We start from the raw sequence: 25,022 nt of genomic DNA on the forward strand, positions 1-25,022 counted from the left end.
TCTTCAGTGAAATCAAACCTTCCTGGAAAGAAAAAAAAAAATGGGGGGGGGGGGGGGGGGGGGGAGGGACAATATGAACATTATATATGCATAAATATTCATCAAAATCAAAATAAAAGGTAATGCACAGATCGAATCCAATTCTCCAAAGCAGAATTCCAGTCCGTTAATATTTTGGTCCAATCCAAGTTGTGGATAATATAAAAAAAATTTTAAAACCAAAATAGAAAAAATGATTAAATTGGCTATTGAATTACAACGAAAATATAATTAAATCACTAAATACTTTTAAAAAGTATAATTAAATAACCGCCACTGCACGTAAATTAGGTAACTTGAAATTAATTTGGACAATACATGTCATTTTCGTATAATTACATAAAATTTACTTGTTCTATAGTAAATTTTATTTTTTGAGTTCAGTAATTTTATTACATTTTTGCATTTGAACTTTAAAAAAAATTGTACTTAACAAAAGTTCAAACATTTGCGTTCAAAGACAAATCACTGTATTATAACCATATATTAGACAGATAGCACACATACACAAATTATGCTAAACGCTCATACTTATGTTGTATGCTCCTTAAGGGCCATTTATTGTTGTGATATTATACATTAAGTGCATGTACGTTCATACAAATATACACATATAGTGTATTATACTAATGAGTACCTAATACAATCCCAAGTTTCAAATGGTTGTTGTATTAGTTACTCGATGAACTGAATTTATAAATTATATTTAATTATTACAGGATTGGATTAAATTTGTTAAAATTAAAAGAGATGATGAATTAGATTTATAGCTAAAGAAAAATGATAGAATAAAAGTGCTATCTTCCATAAAATCTATATATAAATAGTTGTTTATGAAAAATCTAAATTAAATTTAAAATTTTATATTACTGTACTCTATCAATATTTAATTATTCTATTAGGGTTACCGTACCCGAATACACAAAACTGGCGTAACAGCTTTCTTGGGTCAGTTTTGAGGAATTCGGATCGGACTGAATCGGTTCTCACTGTATCAGGTAGTGGGTTGGTCAATTATGTCGGGTTGGACGATTTTTGCTCACCCTTAAATGTTAGCTTTGTTTTTGCTAAACAGTCTACGAATAGAGCTGCTCATTTATTTGTTAGGCCAGGGAAGGTTTATTCATAGTTGGTCGTAAAGAATGGATGTCTCCCCTCCTTCCTTTCTTTCAAATGTACTTTGTTCTGATCTAAATTAGTGAATTTTCTGTTGTAAAAAAAAAAAAAAAAAAGTCAGAAATATTTTACAATTAGTAAGTTAACAATAATAAATAGTTAACGAAATATTCTATTACTAAAGTTTTTATATAAATGGAAAAGTAAAAAAGTAAAAGATGGTAACTCTAGAAATTTCTTATCATTGTATAAATAATAAATCAAAATGTACAAATTATCACATAATAACTTTAGACCAACATAATTTCTATTTCTGTTATAACTCTACTAACATTGGCTCTTATTATATTTATTTACTATATTAGTAGATAGATATTTAATCACATATTTAGTGATGTTCATGCAGTCATATATATGAGTATTAAAAATTTTTGTGGGAGAAGAGTATTACAAATATCACATCTTGGGCCCAACTTCCCAATTAGCCCATTGCTTAACAAAGCACTCACAATGTTTTTAACTCCATACCCCTGTAGAACAATTGTTGTGCCATGGACCCAGGTTTAAGTTCACAATTTTAATATTACTAGTAACTTACCTGTGCGATGCACGGATACATTTTTTTATTATATATTTAAATAATAAAATTAATGATGAAATTATAAGCAATTTTAATATTTGAAAGTATATATATTTATTTGAAATTATAAGATTGGTATATTAGTGTTGAATTTGATTACTTAAAATTTATAATAGGAAAAGTCTAAAAAAATTAGAAGGAAGAGCGTGGTTAATTGAATTATTTTAAATAATAAAAATTTACTATAATCAAATGAAGATCTGTATGTTTAATTATTATAGTAAGGTTAAAGTATTAAATATAAGTTGGTAATATGGGCTTAATATGTTTATATTTAATATCCTTTAACTATGGACGTAATATGTGTATAGTATGCTTATTTTCTTTTAATTACCCACCGTAATATGTGTATGTTTAATTTCTTATATGGGAAGAAAAATTTATCATTAATTCTAATAAGAATGAGGTTATTTTATTATGATTACTAATGGTAATTAAAGAGTATATATTATTCTTAATTATTATACTAATTATGGAGTCCATGTAATCTGAATAATTATAGAATTTTATGTTCATAATCTTCATAATTTTAGAATTTTATGTTCACAATTTTAGTACTCTATATTCACAGTTTTTTAATTTTATGTTCACAATTTTTGAACTCTATGTTCACAATTTCAGAATTCTATATTCAATAGTATAACACAATTTTTGAATCTACATAACAAAATTGTGAATATATAGTTCAAAAATTGTAAATATTGAGTAATATAATTTTGTATATTGAGATTTAAAATTGTGAATATAGAATTCTAAATTTGTGAACATAGAATTAAAAAATTGTGAAAATAGAGTTTTTAAATTGTGAACATGGATTTGGGTCCATCTTATAAGGTGGACCCGGGTCCATAGCATAATTTGCCCCTCTCAAAAATTAGACGGACATACTCCTTTCTTTCTTTTTTTGTTTTTGATTTTTTAAAAATACAACATCCTGTATCTTTATCATTATAAGATTATTTCAAATTTAACCCGAATAGGCGTACTCTTCTCTTTTGATGATGAAGATGATCACTAATTAATAAGGTTTAGATCACTTTTCCTTTTGTATGTTTTGATTCTCGTTTGAAACATTTGAATTTAATTATTAGCATATTTAAGAGAATCAAAATGACTTTTTTTTACAAAATATTTTTATATATTTGGTAGATAAGGCGTTAGCATGCATATTAATTATGATCGAATTACTACATGTCTACATCTTTACTTGCCTAGCTAGTGTATATGCTTGAATATATTCAAAATATGAGTAATGAATATTGCATGCAAACTCTTACAATATGACATGCATATCTTTCTTCCCAAAAGATTGAATCCTCAACCTCAAGGGTCACATATGCCCTAGTCTGATAAAGCATCTGAGAATATATAAATTATGATAACTCAGTTAAACACAGATGCTATACATTTGCTTATTGCATATCTTTATATCATATTATATGTGTATTTTTTAGGCACATAAATTACAATATATTTTATAAAGTTCACATATAAACTTAACCAATCAAATTGAGCACAAACACTCTTTTAGCATAGTGTGAATAACTTTATATTGTAAAATCAATTAAATCTGGCAAAAATTGACGGATTCATCATTTACCAAACACCTCCTTTTCACCCTATCAAGATAAGTAAAAATTAAATATTACTCATTCAACAAATTATCACATCGATTTGTTAAAATTAAACTTTCATGTTAATTATTGGGTATATGGTCAATAATTCTATTGGGAGACATGTATAGGGTAGACCTAGCGGTGAATATATGTTTGTATTAAGGACACTGTGACCTACAATACAGCCTCTACTGTTACAATATTATGAGGAGAAAACGATAAGAGTGTCATTTATTAAATTTATAATAAGCATATATATATAAGCAACAGTGCACCCAATACATTTGGCAATATTTATGTGGCATTACACGTCTGTTGGGAAGCACAGGCAGGCAGGCCACAGGGATGATGATTTGATGATTGAAAGATACATAACGATAATGAAAAGACAGTGGCAATTAAATGCTGCTTGCATTGCACTGCGTTGGGATAAGGTGATATGACAGAGCTGTGAGGGGAGAACACACAAAACCTCTTCAATTTTTCTACCTCTTTTTTCGTGTACCGTGAATAGAAAAACTGGCTTCAAGATTTAAGACTGTTTCATACCTAATATTGAGAATCGAACCCTTGACCTTTAGTTAATGAAATTGTATTGTGAGTCTTGAATGTACAATATAAGCTTAAGGTTCCTACTTTATTTTAAAGAGAATTATTTATCTAAAAACATTAATTACTTAGAAACAGATAAATAAAACAAAAAAAAAACAATAAAACAATAAAAATAGAACCAAACACCATAATTGTTTACGCAGTTCGAAGCTCCACTCCTACGTCTGCGGGCACTTCAGGTCAACCCAATCCACTAGATGATCACAAATGGTTACAAGGAGCTGAGTCACACAACAACCATCCTACACTAATGGTTACAAAAAGTACTCCTAGCTAAGCCTTCATCATCTTCAAGCTGACACTGTGCGATTCATCAAAGTTCACCAACACGGCCAAACCATCAAATATGCTTCCAAGCTGATAATAACACTTAAAACAGTAGAAGAAACCTGCATATAGTTCTCACGCAATCTCTGAAATATTATAGTAATAAAGTGAGTAATGAAACCCAAGTCCTAGAACTCTTTATATAGCTAATGAACCAACCAATTAACCTTAACTCCAGCTGCTGCTGTTAATCCCACAAATCAAGCTCTGTCCAGTAGAGTAGATCACCCATAAATCGTGGATCAATATGACTTGATTTAATTTGAATTAATCAAATACAGGCAGAACACAGATCCAGAGCAGACAGAGAACTGATCTAGTGCTGATACAGTTGACTCAATATAACAACCTATTAAACTTAAACTAAGGTTTTTGACTAATAATTAAGCCAATTAAAAGTGGTCCAAATGTGTATCATTTGTACACTTACAGTTAAGGATGAATGAGTCTATTGTCATTCAAGCTCCCCAGGTTACCACCTTGGTCTACCTGCTAAGCATATGCTGAGACAAAATGAGAGCAAGGTAGAGGGGGACAAGGGGGAAAAGCCTCGAAATATAGCATAATGGCTTTTCCCATTACCACTACTTTCCTTCAATTTCCTCCCCCTCCACCATTGATAACATGCTGAATGATGTGAAAATTATTAATGCCATTTGTGCAGGATTTAGTCATTTACAATTCATTGCATGTGCCAATAGCATCACTACAATCTTTAATTTTCTTCTTATTAGGTACATGTGTAATGATGTTGTTGACTTTGGCTCACGTTTGTTATGTGTTTTAATTAATATTTATTTTGTCATCAATTAGCATTTATTGCATTGTCGAAACTTATGTGCAGTGGCTGAGTTGATATCAAGGTTCATTGTCATAGTTGAGATTTTAGGTCTGAAATTTTATGTTATGTGTTATATGATGAGGGTGGATTATGCTATGAGTAATACAAAAGCTAGTAAATAAAAAGATTATATTGATGAATGATTTTCTTAGTATACTTACAACGCTTCTAAGCTAGGTGCCTAGGTCGGAAACCTAATACTAAGAAAATCCCACGTTTAAATGTCTCTTCTAATGAGGTGTTCGGTAGCCTTTATAGGATATGATACTCCTTGGGACATATGACAGAATTCGTCATTGAACAACATCTGACATCCTCACACTAGTTGTGTGCTACCCTTTATAGGATATACCCCTTGGGATATATGACAAGAATTCGTCATTGGATAGCATGTGGTCAAAACACTAGGTGATCGATCAGGTTGGTCGTGCCACATTTATATTGAGTTGAGTGAGACGTACTGATTGGATTTGGTGATATATGACGCTCCTAGAGTTACTGTTGAGAGATGAGATTGTTAGACGCTTTAGAGGGTCGTCAAATTAAACACTTAAAATGTCAGCTAGGGAGCCCATTATGGTGAGGAAAACAAACATGCTTGCCCATATAACCCCATCAAATAAGAAGAAATGGGTTCCATCATAACATGTTAGAAGAATTTCAAGAAAAATACAAACAAATTAAAGCTGCAACTTGTATGGTACAATGGTACTTACCACCATAAACTAAAAAGGTGTGGTTACATCCATTGATTTAAGAAAATATCATAATGCAGCTCTTTTGCCTTTTCCTTGGCATGATCAAAAAGGTCCAGAATGCAATATTGGGTGACCAATTTCTTGTCATCACAGCGCAGAAATGAAAAATATCAACAAGATAGATGGCATTTTGAGAGCATACATATGAAAGAGTACAGATAAGGCCCCCACCCCCAAATGCTGACAAGTGGTAAATGAATTACTTGATGAATGATTGTGTAGTGCAACCTTTGGGGGAGCAAATAAGTATGGGGCCTGTTTTTACCCTCCACTTTTCTATCAATGCTATTGCTAATGAAAAATGTTTCATACTCTAGTAATAATCTTTCACTAATTGGGGTCTATTACTGAAATAATAATTTTATAGTTATGTTAAAATTAAAGTATAAGTAAAATGGATAGGGTTGGTCATAGTTAACTGTCTCAATCCAAAAAAGTTAATCACCAACTTCTATAAAGAGTCGAACTTGAAACATTATACGTGATTATCAAACTAATTGTCGTCTGACCAATTTGTGTGGGTTGTCCTCAACATATAATGCTTTCTTTATCGTATTTTATGTTGTTTATAATCAATTATATAAACTAATGGTTCTTTTTTTCTTTGGTTTTTAAAATACATTTTAAATGTCATTTTTTTCTGTGTTTAGAATTGAAATACTTTGAACATAGTTTTTAAATATATAAATTTTATATATTAATACATCCTAAGCTAGAGTTAATTTCAATTTTAGTTTTTGACTGCATGTACGGCACATGTAGTCATACTTGTTAAATTTGAGATTTTTTTTGTTTCAATATTTTTTTTGCCAAATTTAGTCATGCCATTTGTAGTTTTATTTTTATTTTCTTGTTGCTAGGTTTACTTCCTAGTTCTAAGTATAGCAAAAAATTTGAAATCAATGTAAAGTGGTTCAATTAAACTGATACAATAATTAAATGTGGAGATATCATTATTATGAAAGACTAAAGCTAAAATTTACGTTCTTTTTTTTTTTTTTTAAAGTAATCAAAGAAATATATTAATAAAGAAGATGCAAAATGCACGAAGGGATATAGTGGTAGACGAATCCCAATACATAGGACTAGATTGATCACCAACCGTCTCAATAAGAACATGGACAAGCTAGCTAGCAGACCTTTGAACAAAAGTAATAGTCCAAGATCTAAATTGACTAACGAGGTTAACACAACCGTTAAGGACCAGATCAATCACTATTAATTAAACTAGAAGTGTAAAATGAGATAAAAAGAGAGTGGTGTAAAGGGTCATTGACTCATTGCTTCACTTTTTGACCCAAATTGAATGGTTAATCATACTTTGTCATTCTTTGAATACTAGTGAATTGAAGAATGTGAGCAAGTTTGAAGAATATGAGCGTGAGTTAGGGTGAGTTTGGAAACAATGAAAAATGGTTTTTGAAAAATGTTTTTTTTTTTAGAAAATATATGAGTCATTTTCATTTCCAGCGTTTTGCTATATTTTAGAAATTTTTTTTAGTGTATTTGGTTCATTTTTCAAAAAATAAACAGATATTTTTTTTTCCATAAAATGAACAGAATTGTATAATTAGACATTTTAATTGTTTTGTTTAGAATATAACAACATTAATAATAATAATAATAATAATAATAATAAATGATTGTGGTGGTGTGATGGCGATGGTGGTAGCAGTAGTATTTGTTCATTTATATTTTATCAACTTTTTTTAGCAGGTTTAGTTTATATTTCAAATACTCGTAATATTTTATCTTGCTTTGCTTTATTGATCCATTTTATTTCAACAATAATTACCCACAAAGACTACAACCTTTTTCTTCTCTTCATTCACAAATCTCTCCATTATTTTCTTCTCCCCTTTTACAAACCACTCCATTCTTTGTAAATGTGTTTAGTACACATTGTACACATAATATTTTATTTTGATTGAAATGATGAAAATATTTTACAAAAGAAAAATAATAGACGTACATACTTCTATGGAGTATAATTCTCACAATATATACAAATTGAATCACACTTGTGAGAGACAGCCCAACAAATCTTTATCCGTGAGACGGGTTGGATTGAGTAGAGTCAATATGCAAATGTAATACTTATACTAGCAAATGTGATATTAACTCAGGAATAAAATATTTGTTACTTATAGGAAAAAACATAATGCTTTTGAAGAAAAATGTAATACTATTATATTTTAATGTAATATTTTAATGTAAAAGTATTTCTTTAGAAGTAATGCTACACTTATAAAGGAAAATGTAATACTTTTGATGAAAAATGTGATATTTTTATATCAAAATGTAAAAATATTACATTTTTCTTCATAAATATTACATTTTCTCATATAAGTAATAACTATTTTATTCCTAATTTAGTACTCCCAAAAAAAGTATACTATTACTCACACTCTAAAATTTTTAGCACACTATAATATCAATGGTTTTTTTGGAGATATTAGCACAACATTATATGACATGGAGGAGAGAGAAGCATTGGGAGCATCTGCAAGAGAAGGGTGCTTGGAACAGTAACCAGTCCTTGGATCATCGCAATACGCATGTGTGCAGTGGGCGCGTCAGTGCACGCGCATGACAACTTTCAATATTTTTTTTCTAATTTGATTTGTTTTAATTTTTTTTCTTCTATCCCATTTTCTCTTTCATAATCACACTTACAAAAACTCCTTAAAAACCGCGAAATAACTCCACTACTAAGGCCTTCTCCAATAGTATAAACTTTGGTGTAGATTTTGAGGAGGTTTTGTAAGTGTGATTAGGAAAGAAAAAATGAGGTGGAATAAGAAAAAATAAAAAACCCAAAACAAAGCTGACCAAAAAAAATTAAAAAACTAAAAAAAAAAAATATAACGCGCCCAGGCGGGCGCGTGTAGTGCACGCGCCAGCCTGGGCGCATGATTTGCGCCTCACGCATGTGAGGCGCAAATCGAAATGTCAGGTGGGCCCCATTAATTTCTGATAAAATTTTTACACTTGCAGGAGAAAAAGTTGGCCAAATTTTCATTCTTCCCATTTGTATTAAACCCAAGCACTAGTTTTGAGGCCTAAAATCTTGTGCCAATTTTCACTGATGGTGAAGGCCTAAGGATGCTCTAATTCTATTACAATGAAATATTTATCTGTGCATATTTTCTTAACCTGTTTATCCATCTAAAAACTTTGGGATATCAAAATTTTCAAGTACAAAATCTTAATGAACATTGAACAATCACGGTCAGCATAAATTTAAAAACAGTGATACAAATATCGACAAAAAAGCTGGCAATGCATCAGAGTAGAAAAGTCAATCACCTTATCACCTCACAAATTAAATGATTGGACCCACAACTCTTCACAATTTACCAATCCAAAAATAATAATTTTTTGTCACTACTCCGCTTGTCTAGAATAAATATTAAATGCATAATCCTATCTACATTTTAATTAAATTAAAATATTTTTTAAAAAATTTAACTTCAAATTTTACCATTTCGAACCTTTGAGCTAAGTGCTCATATCAAAAGGTTATTATGTGGGTGCAGTAGTTATCACTCACTCATATTCTGATTTCTGAGTGACAAATATGAGGGGCCGAGACTGGAAAGTGAGACCAAAAGGGGGAAAGAAAAAAGAAAATTAGACATAGAAAACGCAATTAATTATAGAAGAAATTATTTTATTATTATGAAACTACTATAGAAGATCCGGAGAATAGACCACTGGCAAAATCCTTAACAGAAACTTTTTTAATCATATATAAAATGGCTGTTTCTTGATTCACTGCCGACCGCCAATAATGGGCCTAACGATCGAGAGACCCATTTTTCACTGATTGATCAAATGGGTCTTCTTGACAGCTCCATCCCTGCCTGCTTAGGGCATGAAAATCTCTGGGGGGCTCTCAACAACTCCATTGCCGACTGGTGAGTTTTCCGCTGAATTTTGTTCAAAGATTCAATTTTTATGGGATTTGGGTTATGAATTTTGCATAGTTCGTAGTATTGCTAGTGTGGGTATGATGGGATTGAACTCCATTGCTGACTGGTGAGCTTTTTAGAGTTCTTAATTCTCTGATTTCTAATTTGGGTTTTGTTCAGTTCATAGTTTTGCTGGTTATGTACGGAGTGTTATTTATAATTTATGTATGTGTTTAAACTTTAAACTGTGACAGCCTCTGAATTGCTCTCTTGTTTTATCTTTATTTTTATATATCTATATTGATTTGTATAACAGTTGCCTTTCTTGTCTTTTTTATTTCAGAATATCCAGTACTTGGGCATACCTTCATTTGTAGTTTGTCCAATCCGGGGCCCCATTCATTTGCCAGTGCACATTTTTCTCACTTGAATCTCCCCTGAAGGAGCTATATTTATTGGTTCTTGGACATTGCTGCTTTTGTTCAACTATGTTTCTTGGATTCTTAGCAATGGTTAAAGGCTCCAATTTTTCTGAATGGAGACCAGAAGTTCTGTTTCTGTGAATTCCTGGTGCATCTTCTTGATTGCATATGGTGAGAACCAATTATATTGTGTAATCTATCTTCATTGTGTTATGATGTTCAGGATTGGTTTTTGTGGATCATTTATAGGATGTAATTTTCTCTGTCAAGCATTATTATGATTTATGAGTGGTGTTATTGTTTTAAAAAGTAAAATCCCGAGCTATAGAAGGAATGATATTGTGTTTTGTTGTTCTAACATAAAGTTTCTGTTGCTTCTAGAAGATGGACAGGGCGGGGATTGATTTGAGGTTCAACTCTAGATCTAAGCAATCAGAGGAAACATTGTTGGATCTGGAGAGAAATTGTTGCAATCAGCTGAACATGTCTTCATCAAGCTCTCCACCGCTACAAATTTTTGCCTCGGGTGGTCAACTCTATGAGAGCAATGCAGCTTACTTTTCGTGGCCCAGCAGGTTGGATGTTGCCGAGGACAGAGAGAATTACTTTGGAAACCTTCAGAAGGGGGTTTTACCGGAGACTTTTGGGAGGCTTCCGTCGGGGCAGCGAGCTTCAACCTTGCTTGAACTTATGACCATCAGGGCATTTCATAGCAATATGTTACGCCAGTTTAGTCTTGGCACTGCGGTTGGGTTTCGCATCAGGAAGGGCGTTTTGACTGATATACCTGCTATTCTCGTCTTTGTTGCCCGAAAACTCCATAGACAATGGCTCAGTCGTCTTCAATGTCTACCAGCTGCTCTTCAGGTACAAGCTATCTGGTTCTGTCTCTGCTTTTGTAATACTACTATAATGACATGATTGCATTTTTTAAAAATAGTGCTGATGAATCAAGGTTTTCATTCTTATAATCTAAGATTGAGCTAAGATTACTCAACTGGGTTATAATGCAAAGACACCAGGTGAACACAAAGTGGATTGAAAAGGCTCTGATATCATGTTATAATCTAAGATTGGGCCAATGTCACTCAACTAGTTTATAAACATGGGCCAAACCACACTAAATACGAATCTAATCAATTAGCTAATCTAACTAATGGCCTTATGGTCCAGTGGCACCAAGTTGCTCCCTTATATGGGAGGTTGTGGGTTCGAGCCTCCAAATATTGACTCTTTGTGCTTCAATAGGTTGAGAAAGTAGTTATGAACAGATACTGCATTGTAATAGAGTCAGTAGTATTCAAAAAAAAAAAAAAAACTCATGGCCTTATAAATCCGTATATTTTCACTTATATTTTCAATGTGGGAATCTTAACAATGTTAACTATATATTATATGGATGTCCCCTGTTTCATGTGGATTTAGCCTCAGTAGATTAGATAACATTAGAATGCATATAGAATTTTATTTTGTGTGTGTTAAAAAGAGTTGAAATAATCCATCCTTTGTGTATGCTTTGAGGGTTGAGTATATTTAATACTTATTTGAGTAGGGACCAGGGGGCATATGGTGTGATATTGACGTTGTTGAATTCTCATACTATGGTGCACCTGCAGCAACACCAAAGGAACAATTGTACACAGAACTTGCTGATTGCCTGCGTGGAAGCGATTCATGCATTGGTTCTGGGTCCCAGGTAATTGCGTTGCATAGTTATTGTCTTCTGTCGGGGGATTTGTTTTGATTTATATTCCCCAACTGCTGTCTTGATAAACCTGACGTTGCATACGCTGCTAGGTGGAAAATCAAGAGACTTATGGAACCTTGGGTGCTATTGTAAGAAGCCAGACGGGAAGTCGCCAAGTTGGTTTTCTTACTAATCGCCATGTTGCTGTCAATTTGGATTATCCAAGCCAGAAAATGTTTCATCCCTTGCCGCCAAACCTTGGACCCAGCGTGTATTTGGGCGCTGTGGAGAGAGCAACCTCATTTATAACTGATGATCTTTGGTACGGAATCTTTGCCGGAAAAAACCCAGGTAAAGGAATTCCAAAAGTTAAAATTTTAAATTTTGGGATAGAAGGGATCTCCCTTATTTTAGGAGAGAAAGTCGTAGTTTTAGGAATGCCATTCAATAATCCCCTTGTGAACCAATTTGTTAAATGCCCTACTAACTGTGCCCATTCTTTAATTTCTCTTCTCTTCTTAATCTCATAACTTTAACCACCCAAAAGTTGGATCTTTCTATCCCTACCCATCTTCGTGTCAATTGCTAAGAAGTTGTCTCTTGAATCTTGATTGTGAAGTGTCAATGTATAATTAGAAAGGACCGCAAAATTAGATTCAGTAGAAGTGCCTAATTTGAGGTTTTGAAAAATGATTTGTTTTCCACCGCATCCTAAATAGAAAATCTATCGCTTCCAACCTTATTATCTGATTAGTGAACATAATAAGAAAGCAACACTTTCTGATCTGTCTTAATTTCAAGATTTGGAGTAGTTCTGTAATCCCGGAGTAGATAGCTGCAACTTTTCAAGACGATCTGCTTTGTGATACACAGTGTTGCAAAAATCCTGCCTAGGCGCCGGCCGGCCGCCTAGCGTATCACCATCATCGGTGGTCTAGATGTTTTTTAGGTTAATATTTTAGTATTAACTATTAAAGTATTAAATAGTTTATAATTATTAGTCTTAAAAAAATTAAAAAATTTTAAACAAATTTTTAAAAAATAAAAAAAATACATGAGCGCCTAGCGATTTTTTTCACCATGGTGATACATGAACCCTGCAAAATTGGCTTTAAGTGGGTGAAGAATCTCGTACAAGGTTCTGCTTTGGTACTTGTAAATATTCTAGTTCATTTTTATGTTCGGTCTAGAACCCATTAATTTGTGCATTTCCCAAGGAAGGGGTTGTGTATAAACATAATGTTCCTGTTTTCCCTCTAATTTGTGGCTAGCGGGAGTGATTGAAAAACAACTATATTCAGTCCTTTCACGAGGTTTATCCAGAATTGTGTGCCTAGAGTTAGTTTATGTAAGGGATAAATATTTCTTCGTAAAAAGTTTGTCTAGTTCAGGATAATAAGATTAGAATACATCTGGAATCATTTGAATGGGTTTTTTGATTCTTACCGAGTTCATTGGCCTGGATGACTTAACATTAAAAAAAGGTTTTCTGGTGAGGTCTTGATATTCATGCATGTCCATTCCAATCTTGTGTTCCACAGAAACATATGTTCGAGCAGATGGAGCTTTTATTCCTTTTGCCGAAGATTTTGACATGTCCAACGTAACTACGTCTGTGAGAGGCGTAGGCGAAATTGGCGATGTCTATAAAATAGACTTGCAGTCTCCCATTGCCAGCCTCATTGGCAGGCAAGTGGTGAAAGTTGGAAGGAGCTCGGGTTTGACTACCGGGACCGTAATGGCATATGCCCTAGAATACAACGATGAAAAAGAAATATGTTTCTTCACCGACTTCCTTGTTGTTGGTGAGAACCAACAGACGTTTGATCTAGAAGGCGATAGTGGTAGTCTCATTCTTTTAACTCGCAAAAATGGAGAGAAGCCACAACCCGTTGGAATCATCTGGGGCGGAACAGCTAATCGAGGGAGACTAAAACTGAAAGCTGGTCAACCCCCTGAAAATTGGACAAGTGGAGTGGACTTGGGCCGTCTCCTCGATCTCTTGGAACTCGATCTCATAACATCCGATGAAGGTCTTCAAGGTCCGTATCCCTCGTCCTTTTGTTAGTGATGTGATTGGTTATGATTGATGAACTTTTCAATTTAATATCCCTTATCTTTTAACTAAAATATAAAGTACTTTAAGGTATTTAATTTTTTATTTGTTTGGATAACATTTGATTCCTTTATAGGCTCATAAAATTATTGGTTTCTGGAACTAAGGCTGTTTAACCAATCTCGCCTTTAAGTAGATTTCTTGTTTACGCTTCTGTTTCATTTCTGCGTGTGTTTGCCTAATTGCCTTATTTAACTGTTTCGTTTTTTCTGAATTTTTCTCCCGTTGATCAAAATAGCTGCATTAAAAGATCAGACGGCTGCATCGCAAGGTGGAATTGGTTCTATCGTTGGCAATTCTTCATTCACTGCGCGATTTCCTTCAAAAGAGAAAGCTGAAGTAAATTTCGAGCCGCTTAATCTAAACATCCAACAAGTTCCCATTGACGGTGACCTTCATCTGGGCAGGCGCAAAGAATTCCACATTCCCCGCGGAGAAAGTGAGTCAGCGTCCTGCGTCGAGCACCAGCACGCTCCGAATGGCTCCGCCACGTCCCTATTTTGCCGGACGAAACAAGGGGAAAGCACCGAACGGATCAACCTGTGCGTGATCAGAAACGCGATGGGGGACGATCAAATTTCCGTGTCTCTGCAGCTGGGGGAACCTGGGCCGAAACGAAGGAAGCATAATGAACCCCAGGCATGATTTCTCATTTTCTCAACCGAATTTTTTGGAGATGGAACTGCATTCTCATCCTCGTCCCGCCTGTTATTTTCTGTAAATCGCGTAAGATGTATAATATGCATGAGAAGCATTATTTGGAAGGAAAGTAGGTAGGTAGCTGTATGCATATTGCATCCACCATAACTGCATTGGAGTGTGATATGTGATGATATTTCAGCAGTTTAATTAAGAGTCTGTAAATGATCTCTGATAGGGAAATTGCAGACATTTTATTCAGTATTATGCTGCTGAATGCGATTGATTGTATTGTGCTTCAGTTCTGTATAGCCATTATTATGAATCTTTTATATTGGTTTACCGTTTATGCAAGGATATCCCACAAAGTTTACACATTTTCTTCTTTTCTTTTTTCCTTTTCTATTTAATATGTTCGTGGATTTACTTCTAATAAAAAAAAATCTTTAAAGATACTAAGATAGTGTACTTTTATTAATCCTATATTTTTATTAGTTTAGTATAACAAAGGGTTAAATCAGAGTTAATATTCAATTTAGTCATCGATTATAATGGTTTTACTCGATAAAATTTTTTATGTTTAATTTGGTTATCGACTTTGTTGTTTTATTCAATTGAGTCTTTTGTTAAAATAGTTTTGTAATTTCACATCTATTAATATCGAATTTAGTTCTCGATGGGGGTACCCGATGGAGAGTGTTCAGCTACTCTCCCGAACTCTGCGAGCACTAGTGATTCGGGCCAAATCATGGAGATAAACCCTTTCACTATTCAACGGGCTAGTTTAAAACATCTCCCACGGCCCTTGCTGGAAGGTTCCAAGATTTGCAAGAGAGTCCGTCACCATATTCTGTTCTCTATAGATCGCCCGAGTCGTGATATGCCCGTCTTTCCGCAACTACTCTTGAATATCCTCAATAATATCTCTGATGGGACCTAAAGCACAGGGCTTGCACGGATCCACTCAACAACCTTCTTTGCATCCGATTGAATCTCGATATCTCGGATACCTTTGTCCCAAACCCACTGCATGCTTGTAACAATGGCAGTTGCCTCCATTTCTTCCGATGAGGTGACTTCCCTGTTGGCCGAAAAACTTCAAGCCAAAGTCCCTTAGCATCCCTAAGTACACCCGCCTCCATTTCTTCCGATGAGGTGACTTCCCTGTTGGCCGAAAAACTTCAAGCCAAAGTCCCTTAGCATCCCTAAGTACACCCCCGATTCCTACTTTCCTGGTTAAAGCCTTGACACTCCCATCAATGATAATAGTGTGGCGGTCGTCCGCAGAAGGCCTCCAGCAGAGGTTGATGATCCACTCCATACTCTATTTCCCTTCATGCTCTCCTCCATAATTTTTTTTGGGAAAGTTCACCGGGTCTTTCTCCGTCCGTTTAATAGTCTGGATCCACTGCTCTCCTCCGTAATAATTTTACTTTTAAGTTAGTCTTGGACTTTAATGATTTTACTTAATTTAATCATTGATTATAGTGATTTTACTATAATTGGATAATATCACCTCTATTAATATCCAATTTAATTTTTAATTACAATAATTTTACTCAAATTAGTCTTCGATTATATTTCGCCTCCCTTCATTCTCTGCCTGGGAAGAGCCCTTGATAAGATAGATCTTTACCCAGTAGAGCTCTAACTAATAGAGAGAAAAAAGTAGTTTTACCTCATTTAATCATAGACTATAGTGTTTTTATTATAGTCGATGACTAAAATAGGTATTAACTAGTTATTATTATGATAGGTAGTATAAAATTGCAAAAGAAAAAATAAAAATAAAAGGGAAAGCTGAAGAAGGATCTGGTGAATGTGTGTGTTGTTTGGAGCATTAGAACAGAAATTGTTAAAATTCTCCCAATCCGCCATGTCGTTCGCAGTCGGCGGCTCAGGCTCAGCATCTCCGCCCAGCGAATTTAACCTAAACAAATGCGATCGGCTATTCAAAGCCTTAACGGATTGCCACCGCCGCATACGGGGGAGCCTGGACCGCGATATAGCGTGCCGCCACCTGAACCGATCGCTGGCCCAGTGTCTTGTGGCGGAGGCTTGTCCCGATGAGTCGGACGCCGTCCGTAGCCTCTGTTCCAGCGGCGGCACCGCCCTGAAGCGCCACCAGTGCCGTCAAGCCCAGGTTGCCCTCTCCGTCTGCATCGCGTCTCATCAGCCTCCGTGATGAAGAGTGAAAACCCCTTTATACCCCTGTAACCCCACCTGTGTTTTACTGTTTTCGGTTTCCCATACATTATTTATAAAATACTCCTTAATTTTTTGTAGTTGTTTCTAATTACTGTACTACGGAATACTAATATATTATTTTGTTAAACACGCAAGATTTTATTTAGGCTAAAGTGTCATCTAGCACCAACTATATCCAATTATTCATGTAGCACCTTGAACTTATTCACCTAGAACTTTTAGCAGGTTTCCCTGTCTTCCTGTTGACATGGCGCAGATTTCCAACTGATGTGACATTTCTTTTAACCTTATGTTGTTCATGTAAGCATTTACATATTAAAAATAAAAATTTAAAAAAAAACAACAAAAAACAAAAACAAAAACCGAAGACAAAAAAAAAAANCCTATATTTTTATTAGTTTAGTATAACAAAGGGTTAAATCAGAGTTAATATTCAATTTAGTCATCGATTATAATGGTTTTACTCGATAAAATTTTTTATGTTTAATTTGGTTATCGACTTTGTTGTTTTATTCAATTGAGTCTTTTGTTAAAATAGTTTTGTAATTTCACATCTATTAATATCGAATTTAGTTCTCGATGGGGGTACCCGATGGAGAGTGTTCAGCTACTCTCCCGAACTCTGCGAGCACTAGTGATTCGGGCCAAATCATGGAGATAAACCCTTTCACTATTCAACGGGCTAGTTTAAAACATCTCCCACGGCCCTTGCTGGAAGGTTCCAAGATTTGCAAGAGAGTCCGTCACCATATTCTGTTCTCTATAGATCGCCCGAGTCGTGATATGCCCGTCTTTCCGCAACTACTCTTGAATATCCTCAATAATATCTCTGATGGGACCTAAAGCACAGGGCTTGCACGGATCCACTCAACAACCTTCTTTGCATCCGATTGAATCTCGATATCTCGGATACCTTTGTCCCAAACCCACTGCATGCTTGTAACAATGGCAGTTGCCTCCATTTCTTCCGATGAGGTGACTTCCCTGTTGGCCGAAAAACTTCAAGCCAAAGTCCCTTAGCATCCCTAAGTACACCCGCCTCCATTTCTTCCGATGAGGTGACTTCCCTGTTGGCCGAAAAACTTCAAGCCAAAGTCCCTTAGCATCCCTAAGTACACCCCCGATTCCTACTTTCCTGGTTAAAGCCTTGACACTCCCATCAATGATAATAGTGTGGCGGTCGTCCGCAGAAGGCCTCCAGCAGAGGTTGATGATCCACTCCATACTCTATTTCCCTTCATGCTCTCCTCCATAATTTTTTTTGGGAAAGTTCACCGGGTCTTTCTCCGTCCGTTTAATAGTCTGGATCCACTGCTCTCCTCCGTAATAATTTTACTTTTAAGTTAGTCTTGGACTTTAATGATTTTACTTAATTTAATCATTGATTATAGTGATTTTACTATAATTGGATAATATCACCTCTATTAATATCCAATTTAATTTTTAATTACAATAATTTTACTCAAATTAGTCTTCGATTATATTTCGCCTCCCTTCATTCTCTGCCTGGGAAGAGCCCTTGATAAGATAGATCTTTACCCAGTAGAGCTCTAACTAATAGAGAGAAAAAAGTAGTTTTACCTCATTTAATCATAGACTATAGTGTTTTTATTATAGTCGATGACTAAAATAGGTATTAACTAGTTATTATTATGATAGGTAGTATAAAATTGCAAAAGAAAAAATAAAAATAAAAGGGAAAGCTGAAGAAGGATCTGGTGAATGTGTGTGTTGTTTGGAGCATTAGAACAGAAATTGTTAAAATTCTCCCAATCCGCCATGTCGTTCGCAGTCGGCGGCTCAGGCTCAGCATCTCCGCCCAGCGAATTTAACCTAAACAAATGCGATCGGCTATTCAAAGCCTTAACGGATTGCCACCGCCGCATACGGGGGAGCCTGGACCGCGATATAGCGTGCCGCCACCTGAACCGATCGCTGGCCCAGTGTCTTGTGGCGGAGGCTTGTCCCGATGAGTCGGACGCCGTCCGTAGCCTCTGTTCCAGCGGCGGCACCGCCCTGAAGCGCCACCAGTGCCGTCAAGCCCAGGTTGCCCTCTCCGTCTGCATCGCGTCTCATCAGCCTCCGTGATGAAGAGTGAAAACCCCTTTATACCCCTGTAACCCCACCTGTGTTTTACTGTTTTCGGTTTCCCATACATTATTTATAAAATACTCCTTAATTTTTTGTAGTTGTTTCTAATTACTGTACTACGGAATACTAATATATTATTTTGTTAAACACGCAAGATTTTATTTAGGCTAAAGTGTCATCTAGCACCAACTATATCCAATTATTCATGTAGCACCTTGAACTTATTCACCTAGAACTTTTAGCAGGTTTCCCTGTCTTCCTGTTGACATGGCGCAGATTTCCAACTGATGTGACATTTCTTTTAACCTTATGTTGTTCATGTAAGCATTTACATATTAAAAATAAAAATTTAAAAAAAAACAACAAAAAACAAAAACAAAAACCGAAGACAAAAAAAAAAAAGCATTTCTATAAATTTGGAAAATTGAAAAAATACTAAAACAAAAAATTAGTCAAAAAAATATAAATTCTGAAAAAAAAAATTGAAACATTGGAATTGCAAAATTGAAAAGTATACATTATGAAAATAAAGGGAAGAAAATTCTGGTTATTTTAATATAATAATTTTGTTTTTTTTTTTAATTTTAAATATGTAAACGCTTACATGGACAACATAAGGTTAAAAGAAATGCCACATCAGACGCCAATGCCACATCAGACGCCATGGCAGCAGGAAGATAGGGAAACCTGCTAAAAGTTCTAGGCAAAATTTTTTTGTTGGTTTGTGACTCGATATATATAATATGAAAGTTCAGGATGCGGCATGAATAATCAAATATAGTTCATGGTGCTAGATGACACTTTCGTCTTTTATTTATTTTCATCTTCTTTTTTTTTTGACTCATCCAATATTTCAATGAATAAAGTATAAATAAAGTGCGAGAAAATGCAAAGGATCGCCGGGAAATGGTTATAAACTCTCGAGTTCTCTCATGTGTATTAAAATTGCTTAACCCCTTCAATAATACTTTCATTTATATCTTTTATAGAGGCCCGAGTGCCAAGGACCTTGTGGTCCAGTGGCATCAAACCCTTCCCTTTATACGAGAAGTGGTGGGCTCGAGCCTCAGTGGAGTCAATATTGACTCTTGTGCTTCAATAGGTCTCCAATGGTCCTTCTCATCATTGCCATTAACTTCACACCTCGATTGCATCTTTCACTGGACGGACGATTAACGGGCTCTTACCACTTCTTGATTGGCTTGACTACTAATGTTACTCCGTATCGCCCCCGACTGTGATTCCACCCTCTCCATTTGTTCGATCCCTCCTTTTCGATCGGCTTAGTGTCTCCTTTCATCTTTCCTGCTTTTCATCTCCTATCATTACTTTCTCGGTCTTTGGGGGCTCATATCCCATCAATTATATTTTGATACATCCATTTTTAGTATAGTGTTTAGCATGTAATATACTAAAAATGAATATTTATTAATGGTCTACCTTATAATATGAAACATGATCCACGATCCACGATATACTTTGGTACATTCCAAATCAGCAATCTTATAATCTCTATAGGTCAATTTAAAACTAGAGTTATCAAAATAAACTTATTATGCCCTAACTCAGCCTGCCCCACCACCTAAGAAAGTAGGAAGTGGCATGAGAATATAGAGGCTCTCCAAGAGATCAAGAACGGGGCTTTGGCGGGATGGACTACGCAGGCTAGATATGTTAATAATATAAAAAATAAATATTTTTTTTTAATTTTTAGCATTTTGAGTTTTATTTTATTTTTTTATTTTAATTGATGTGGTTAATACTTAATATGGTCGTTCCTACATATACGTAGAAAGTTGTTTGATAAATTAGCTGTTAGTTGATAGCTGTTTGGTATAATTTCTTTTCTCAAAAAGCTAATTGAAAAGGCTGCTTTGATTTTAAATTTTAGCATTTTGGAGTTACAAAAAGCTTAGGCAAATTATTGCGTGGACCATGGTCCACACAGCTGTGTGGACCATAATAAAATGTACATTTTTAATGTACTAAATGTACATTATTTTTGTACTATAAAAATAATGTACATTCAGTACACAAATAATGTACATCCCCTGAATATAATATACATTATTTTTATACTGAATGTACATTATTTTTATATTGAATGTGCATTATTTGATAGTATGGTCCACACAATAATGATTGAAAAGCTTATTAGCCAAACAATTAATAATGGTTAAATAAGTCAAAATTAGCTGATAGGCTGATTATTTATCAAACAGGTCATCATCAAATTGACAAGCCGGCCTACCATGGCCATTGAGGCTTGGCGGGGATAAGGTCGGCTAGCCCGTGAACCACGTACCCTGCTACTCTTCAAGGGGGATAAGGTGAGTCCAAAGAAATGTGATGCTACCTGCTCTTCCATTTTTGTTTGCATTATAATAAAGACCCAATTATAGGAGGACCAAAAGGTGTTTGGGGGTAAGAAAAGAAATTAAAGGGAATCAGAGCAAAACCCATGGATCGATGTAGCTAAGAATGAAGTGATGAAAATTTTTACTATGTTTAGTTTAATAATAAAAATATTGACTACTAGTATGAAGTATGAACAATAGAGTGATATTATTTCAAAAATATGTGATAACTAATACCAAGTAACAAACATTATATTTTGACTTATAATATGTTTTGTATTCAAATTAATATCTTCAATTAAGAGTATCTTATAGTCACAATAATAGGAGATGGATCAAATAAAAATATGCATTTCTGTAAAAAGTGAAAATGTGCACTGCACAAACTATCAAGTGCATTAGACGTTTCAATGATGTGCAAAAATGCACTCAAGAACATGTCCATATGATTTGTAAAAATGCAAATGAAAATTGGATATGATATGATTCACTTTATAGTTTTGCATTGAACACTTTTAAATTAAAGTTCAAGCATTTTTTTGAGTGCACTTTTACATAGCATTTGATGCACTTTGTAATTTGCACGGTACACTTTTGCTTCCGCACTTTTTATAGGAAAGTGCGTTAATTTTCACCTTGAGTAACCCCTACAATAAAATGGAATATTTACTTTAATTCCGAAATCCACTCATCTTATTGTCTTATGTTTCGGTCACAAACTAAAAACAAAAAGGATTATTGTAAACACCAAAAATAAAACTATTATTTTATTTATAGAAAATATCATTACATTTTCTATTTATAATAGTACGCATTTTATTCTCAAAAAAAAATAGTACGCATTTTATTATTCAGTATTATAAAATTTCTTCGAAATTATTAGGGTTTTGGGTTTCAATTCTGATAGCCCCAAAAATTTCAAAATCATCAAACACTATAAAGATAAAATTGATTGCCATTTATAAATTCAAAAGCCATAAATCAAACACTCCAAAAAGGCATTAATTAGGTTATAAATCATTTCCCTTAATTACTTGTATGGTGTTAGATGCCTCCAATGAACTTTCCACCATAAAAAAATGATTGAAGGCCCATGTCCATGTGCTCTGGAATCTATACCAAAAGTTCGATAGCGACTAACTTAGAAAACCTGTTAGTAATAAAGAAGAAAATGCTCCATCAACCCACTTAAGTATTTTCACTACTATGTGAGCAGCTCGATTGGTTACATAGGTGAAATTTAAGAAGAAATTAAAAATCAGGATTGAGTCTCACCAACGACAGTGCGATAATAACTTCTCAAAGTGAGGGGAGCTCCTTGTAATCAAAATGCACGGTGGAAAATGCAAATTACAAGGGGGCAAAAATCTTCATTTCTCGAATATAATTAATACAATATCTTTGAAGTATCATTATCATAGTGTGAATGTGACATTTTCATCATGGCCGACAAGTAAATTGTCAAAGTCATTGAAACGAATTGCATGAGAAGAGAAAATATGTATATATATAATATATCACATACTTGTTTGACAACATCATATGATTTTACACTTTTGATTTTGACCATGCTCTCAATTGCCCCAAAATTTACCACCTTTTATGGCTTTAGTTTAGGCCAAATGATTTGTTACTACTTACTACCATCGACGAGGAGAACATGCAATATCAGACAAAAGTTTCAAAGTTGTCATAAGTTTGTTAGTTGTTGGTCAATGGACCACTGCATAATAATTTAGATGCAATAATCGCCAATACTCATTCTCTTGGTGAGATTTTTTTTTAGATACAAGAGAAGGAGAATAGTGGTTAACCAAATATTGGCGAAGGAACGCCTAAAATATAATATCAACGAAAAGCAAGGAATGAATCCAATCAAAAGGATTCTCTAAGATATAAAATTTATGCGAAGTATCTTGTGTGCTCAAATAGCATGTAATGGCTTTCCCATATGAGACAATTTTTATAACCTCCAGGCTCTAGTGATACGTGTTCTATAAGTAGTAATATTATTTTTCTTTCAATGGGAGGGGGGAGATCCCAACTAATCTGAACCATGAAGCCTACGACTCTGGGAGATCCCCAGGATGTCATCCATTAACAACCCAAGGACCTCATTCACCGACTAATCAAAAACCTTAATCCCTCAGATTGCCTAATCAACAACCTGTTTAGTCAACTCATTCGTCACTCGATTATGTTCCCTGAATAGACGTGGCCAATGTTATATATATTAATTTGATAGTCTCGGTGTATATAATTTTTTTTCTGACTACAGGTTTTATTAATCAGTCAACTACCAATCACATATATAGAGACTAATTATGTTCATGTCGAGTAGGATCTTAAAAGTGACAAAGCACTCCCATATGAGTTTGGGTTTTAAAGTAGTTGTATTCTCAAGACTCAAGTTCGAGATCTCTGATTACTAATTAAGGTGAAAGAGATTCACATTCTTCCCTGCACATGGGTATATAATATAATATACAATTAATATAATATAATGAGGAGATTTTTAATCCACCCTAAAAACCTAATACAAACAAACGTTGTCTGGGGGTGGCACAAAATAAACAGAAAGCTAAGGTAGTTGGTTACGGAGAAGGAATTGTGTAATACACATCAAACAGATGCAATTAATTAAGATGAATAAAGAAGAAATTAAAGATGGAACATGCATATGGTCACACTACTAATCAATATAATTAAAAAGTTATGTAAACAATGATGAAAAGTAAAGTTTAGAAGAATCACTCCAACAAACTATCAATCATCCCATAACTTCCGCCCACTGCCAACTCTCCAATGGATAATGCTTAATTGCACCAAATTTGTTTAACATGTGATATGATATATTTTTATTTGATTAATTTACTATGAGATTAATTTATAGACATAGTCTACTGGCAACCAATTAGATGGAGCATGAAAAGTTATAAATGATTAGATGAGAAGCGGAATTGATCTAGACAAAGTCAACGATGACCTGAGTGTTACACAATGTTACAAAGTGATGCAATTTGTTAATGAAGTGATTCCTATCATGTATGATTTGGTTTGAATTAGTTAGTTCAAATTGAATATATAGTTAAGTGGAAAATCTTATTAAGAATAACTAGCTTAGTGAAATATTGCGCATTTCAAACAAAGAAAAAATGTAGAATAATAAAAAGCTTTTAAGTGTAAGAAAGTAATCAAAAAATGTACAATTGATTACGTTTAATGGTGATTTTTAATTGTGTTACTACTGACTCTGTCCACTGAGAACCTACTCCCATCATCCATGTGGGAATTTAAACCGGGACACCGAGTGCCACTTTCTGTTCTGATTAAATCTTATGACTTTTATATAATTTTATTTATTTATGTTATAATTTTTACATAATTTTTAAATATTTTAAAAAATACTCCAAATATATTTAGCCGACGTTAAAGGGTTCATTTAGCCAACGTTAAAAGCCGTCTGTGTAGTAGTGTCTTTGAGGGAATGTCATAAGATCGAACCTCATGGTAAGGTATCGACGGAGATAATTTTAGGAGAAAAAATAAAATCATTTCCATAATAAATAAGGAGTGCATTTTCTATATATGAATACCGGCAACAAACATCATTTAACATTGTCCCACCGACTCTTTAGT

The 25,022-nt window shown here is 34.2% G+C and overlaps 1 protein-coding gene across 4 annotated transcripts; it reads left to right on the top strand.

Annotated features, from left to right (window-relative positions):
• Positions 1-9,564: 9,564 nt before the first annotated feature.
• LOC116027414 (protein NARROW LEAF 1) lies at positions 9,565-15,102 on the top strand. Of its 4 annotated transcripts, none has more exons than XM_031269028.1 (7): positions 9,565-9,869; positions 10,207-10,456; positions 10,667-11,152; positions 11,838-11,981; positions 12,083-12,323; positions 13,514-14,014; positions 14,327-15,102. In XM_031269028.1, the coding sequence occupies exons 2-7, from the start codon at positions 10,454-10,456 to the stop codon at positions 14,731-14,733; spliced, it is 1,782 nt and encodes a 593-aa protein (XP_031124888.1). In that variant the 5' UTR covers positions 9,565-9,869; positions 10,207-10,453; the 3' UTR covers positions 14,734-15,102. The 4 variants fall into 4 exon arrangements, with proteins under 4 accessions (XP_031124888.1, XP_031124889.1, XP_031124891.1 ...); XM_031269029.1 differs by having other exon boundaries at positions 10,670-11,152; XM_031269031.1 differs by lacking the exons at positions 9,565-9,869; positions 10,207-10,456 and having other exon boundaries at positions 10,960-11,152; positions 11,845-11,981.
• Positions 15,103-25,022: the final 9,920 nt, after the last annotated feature.

Source organism: Ipomoea triloba, chromosome 8 (assembly GCF_003576645.1).
Source record: "Ipomoea triloba cultivar NCNSP0323 chromosome 8, ASM357664v1".
In the NCBI taxonomy this organism is placed as follows: domain Eukaryota; kingdom Viridiplantae; phylum Streptophyta; class Magnoliopsida; order Solanales; family Convolvulaceae; genus Ipomoea; species Ipomoea triloba.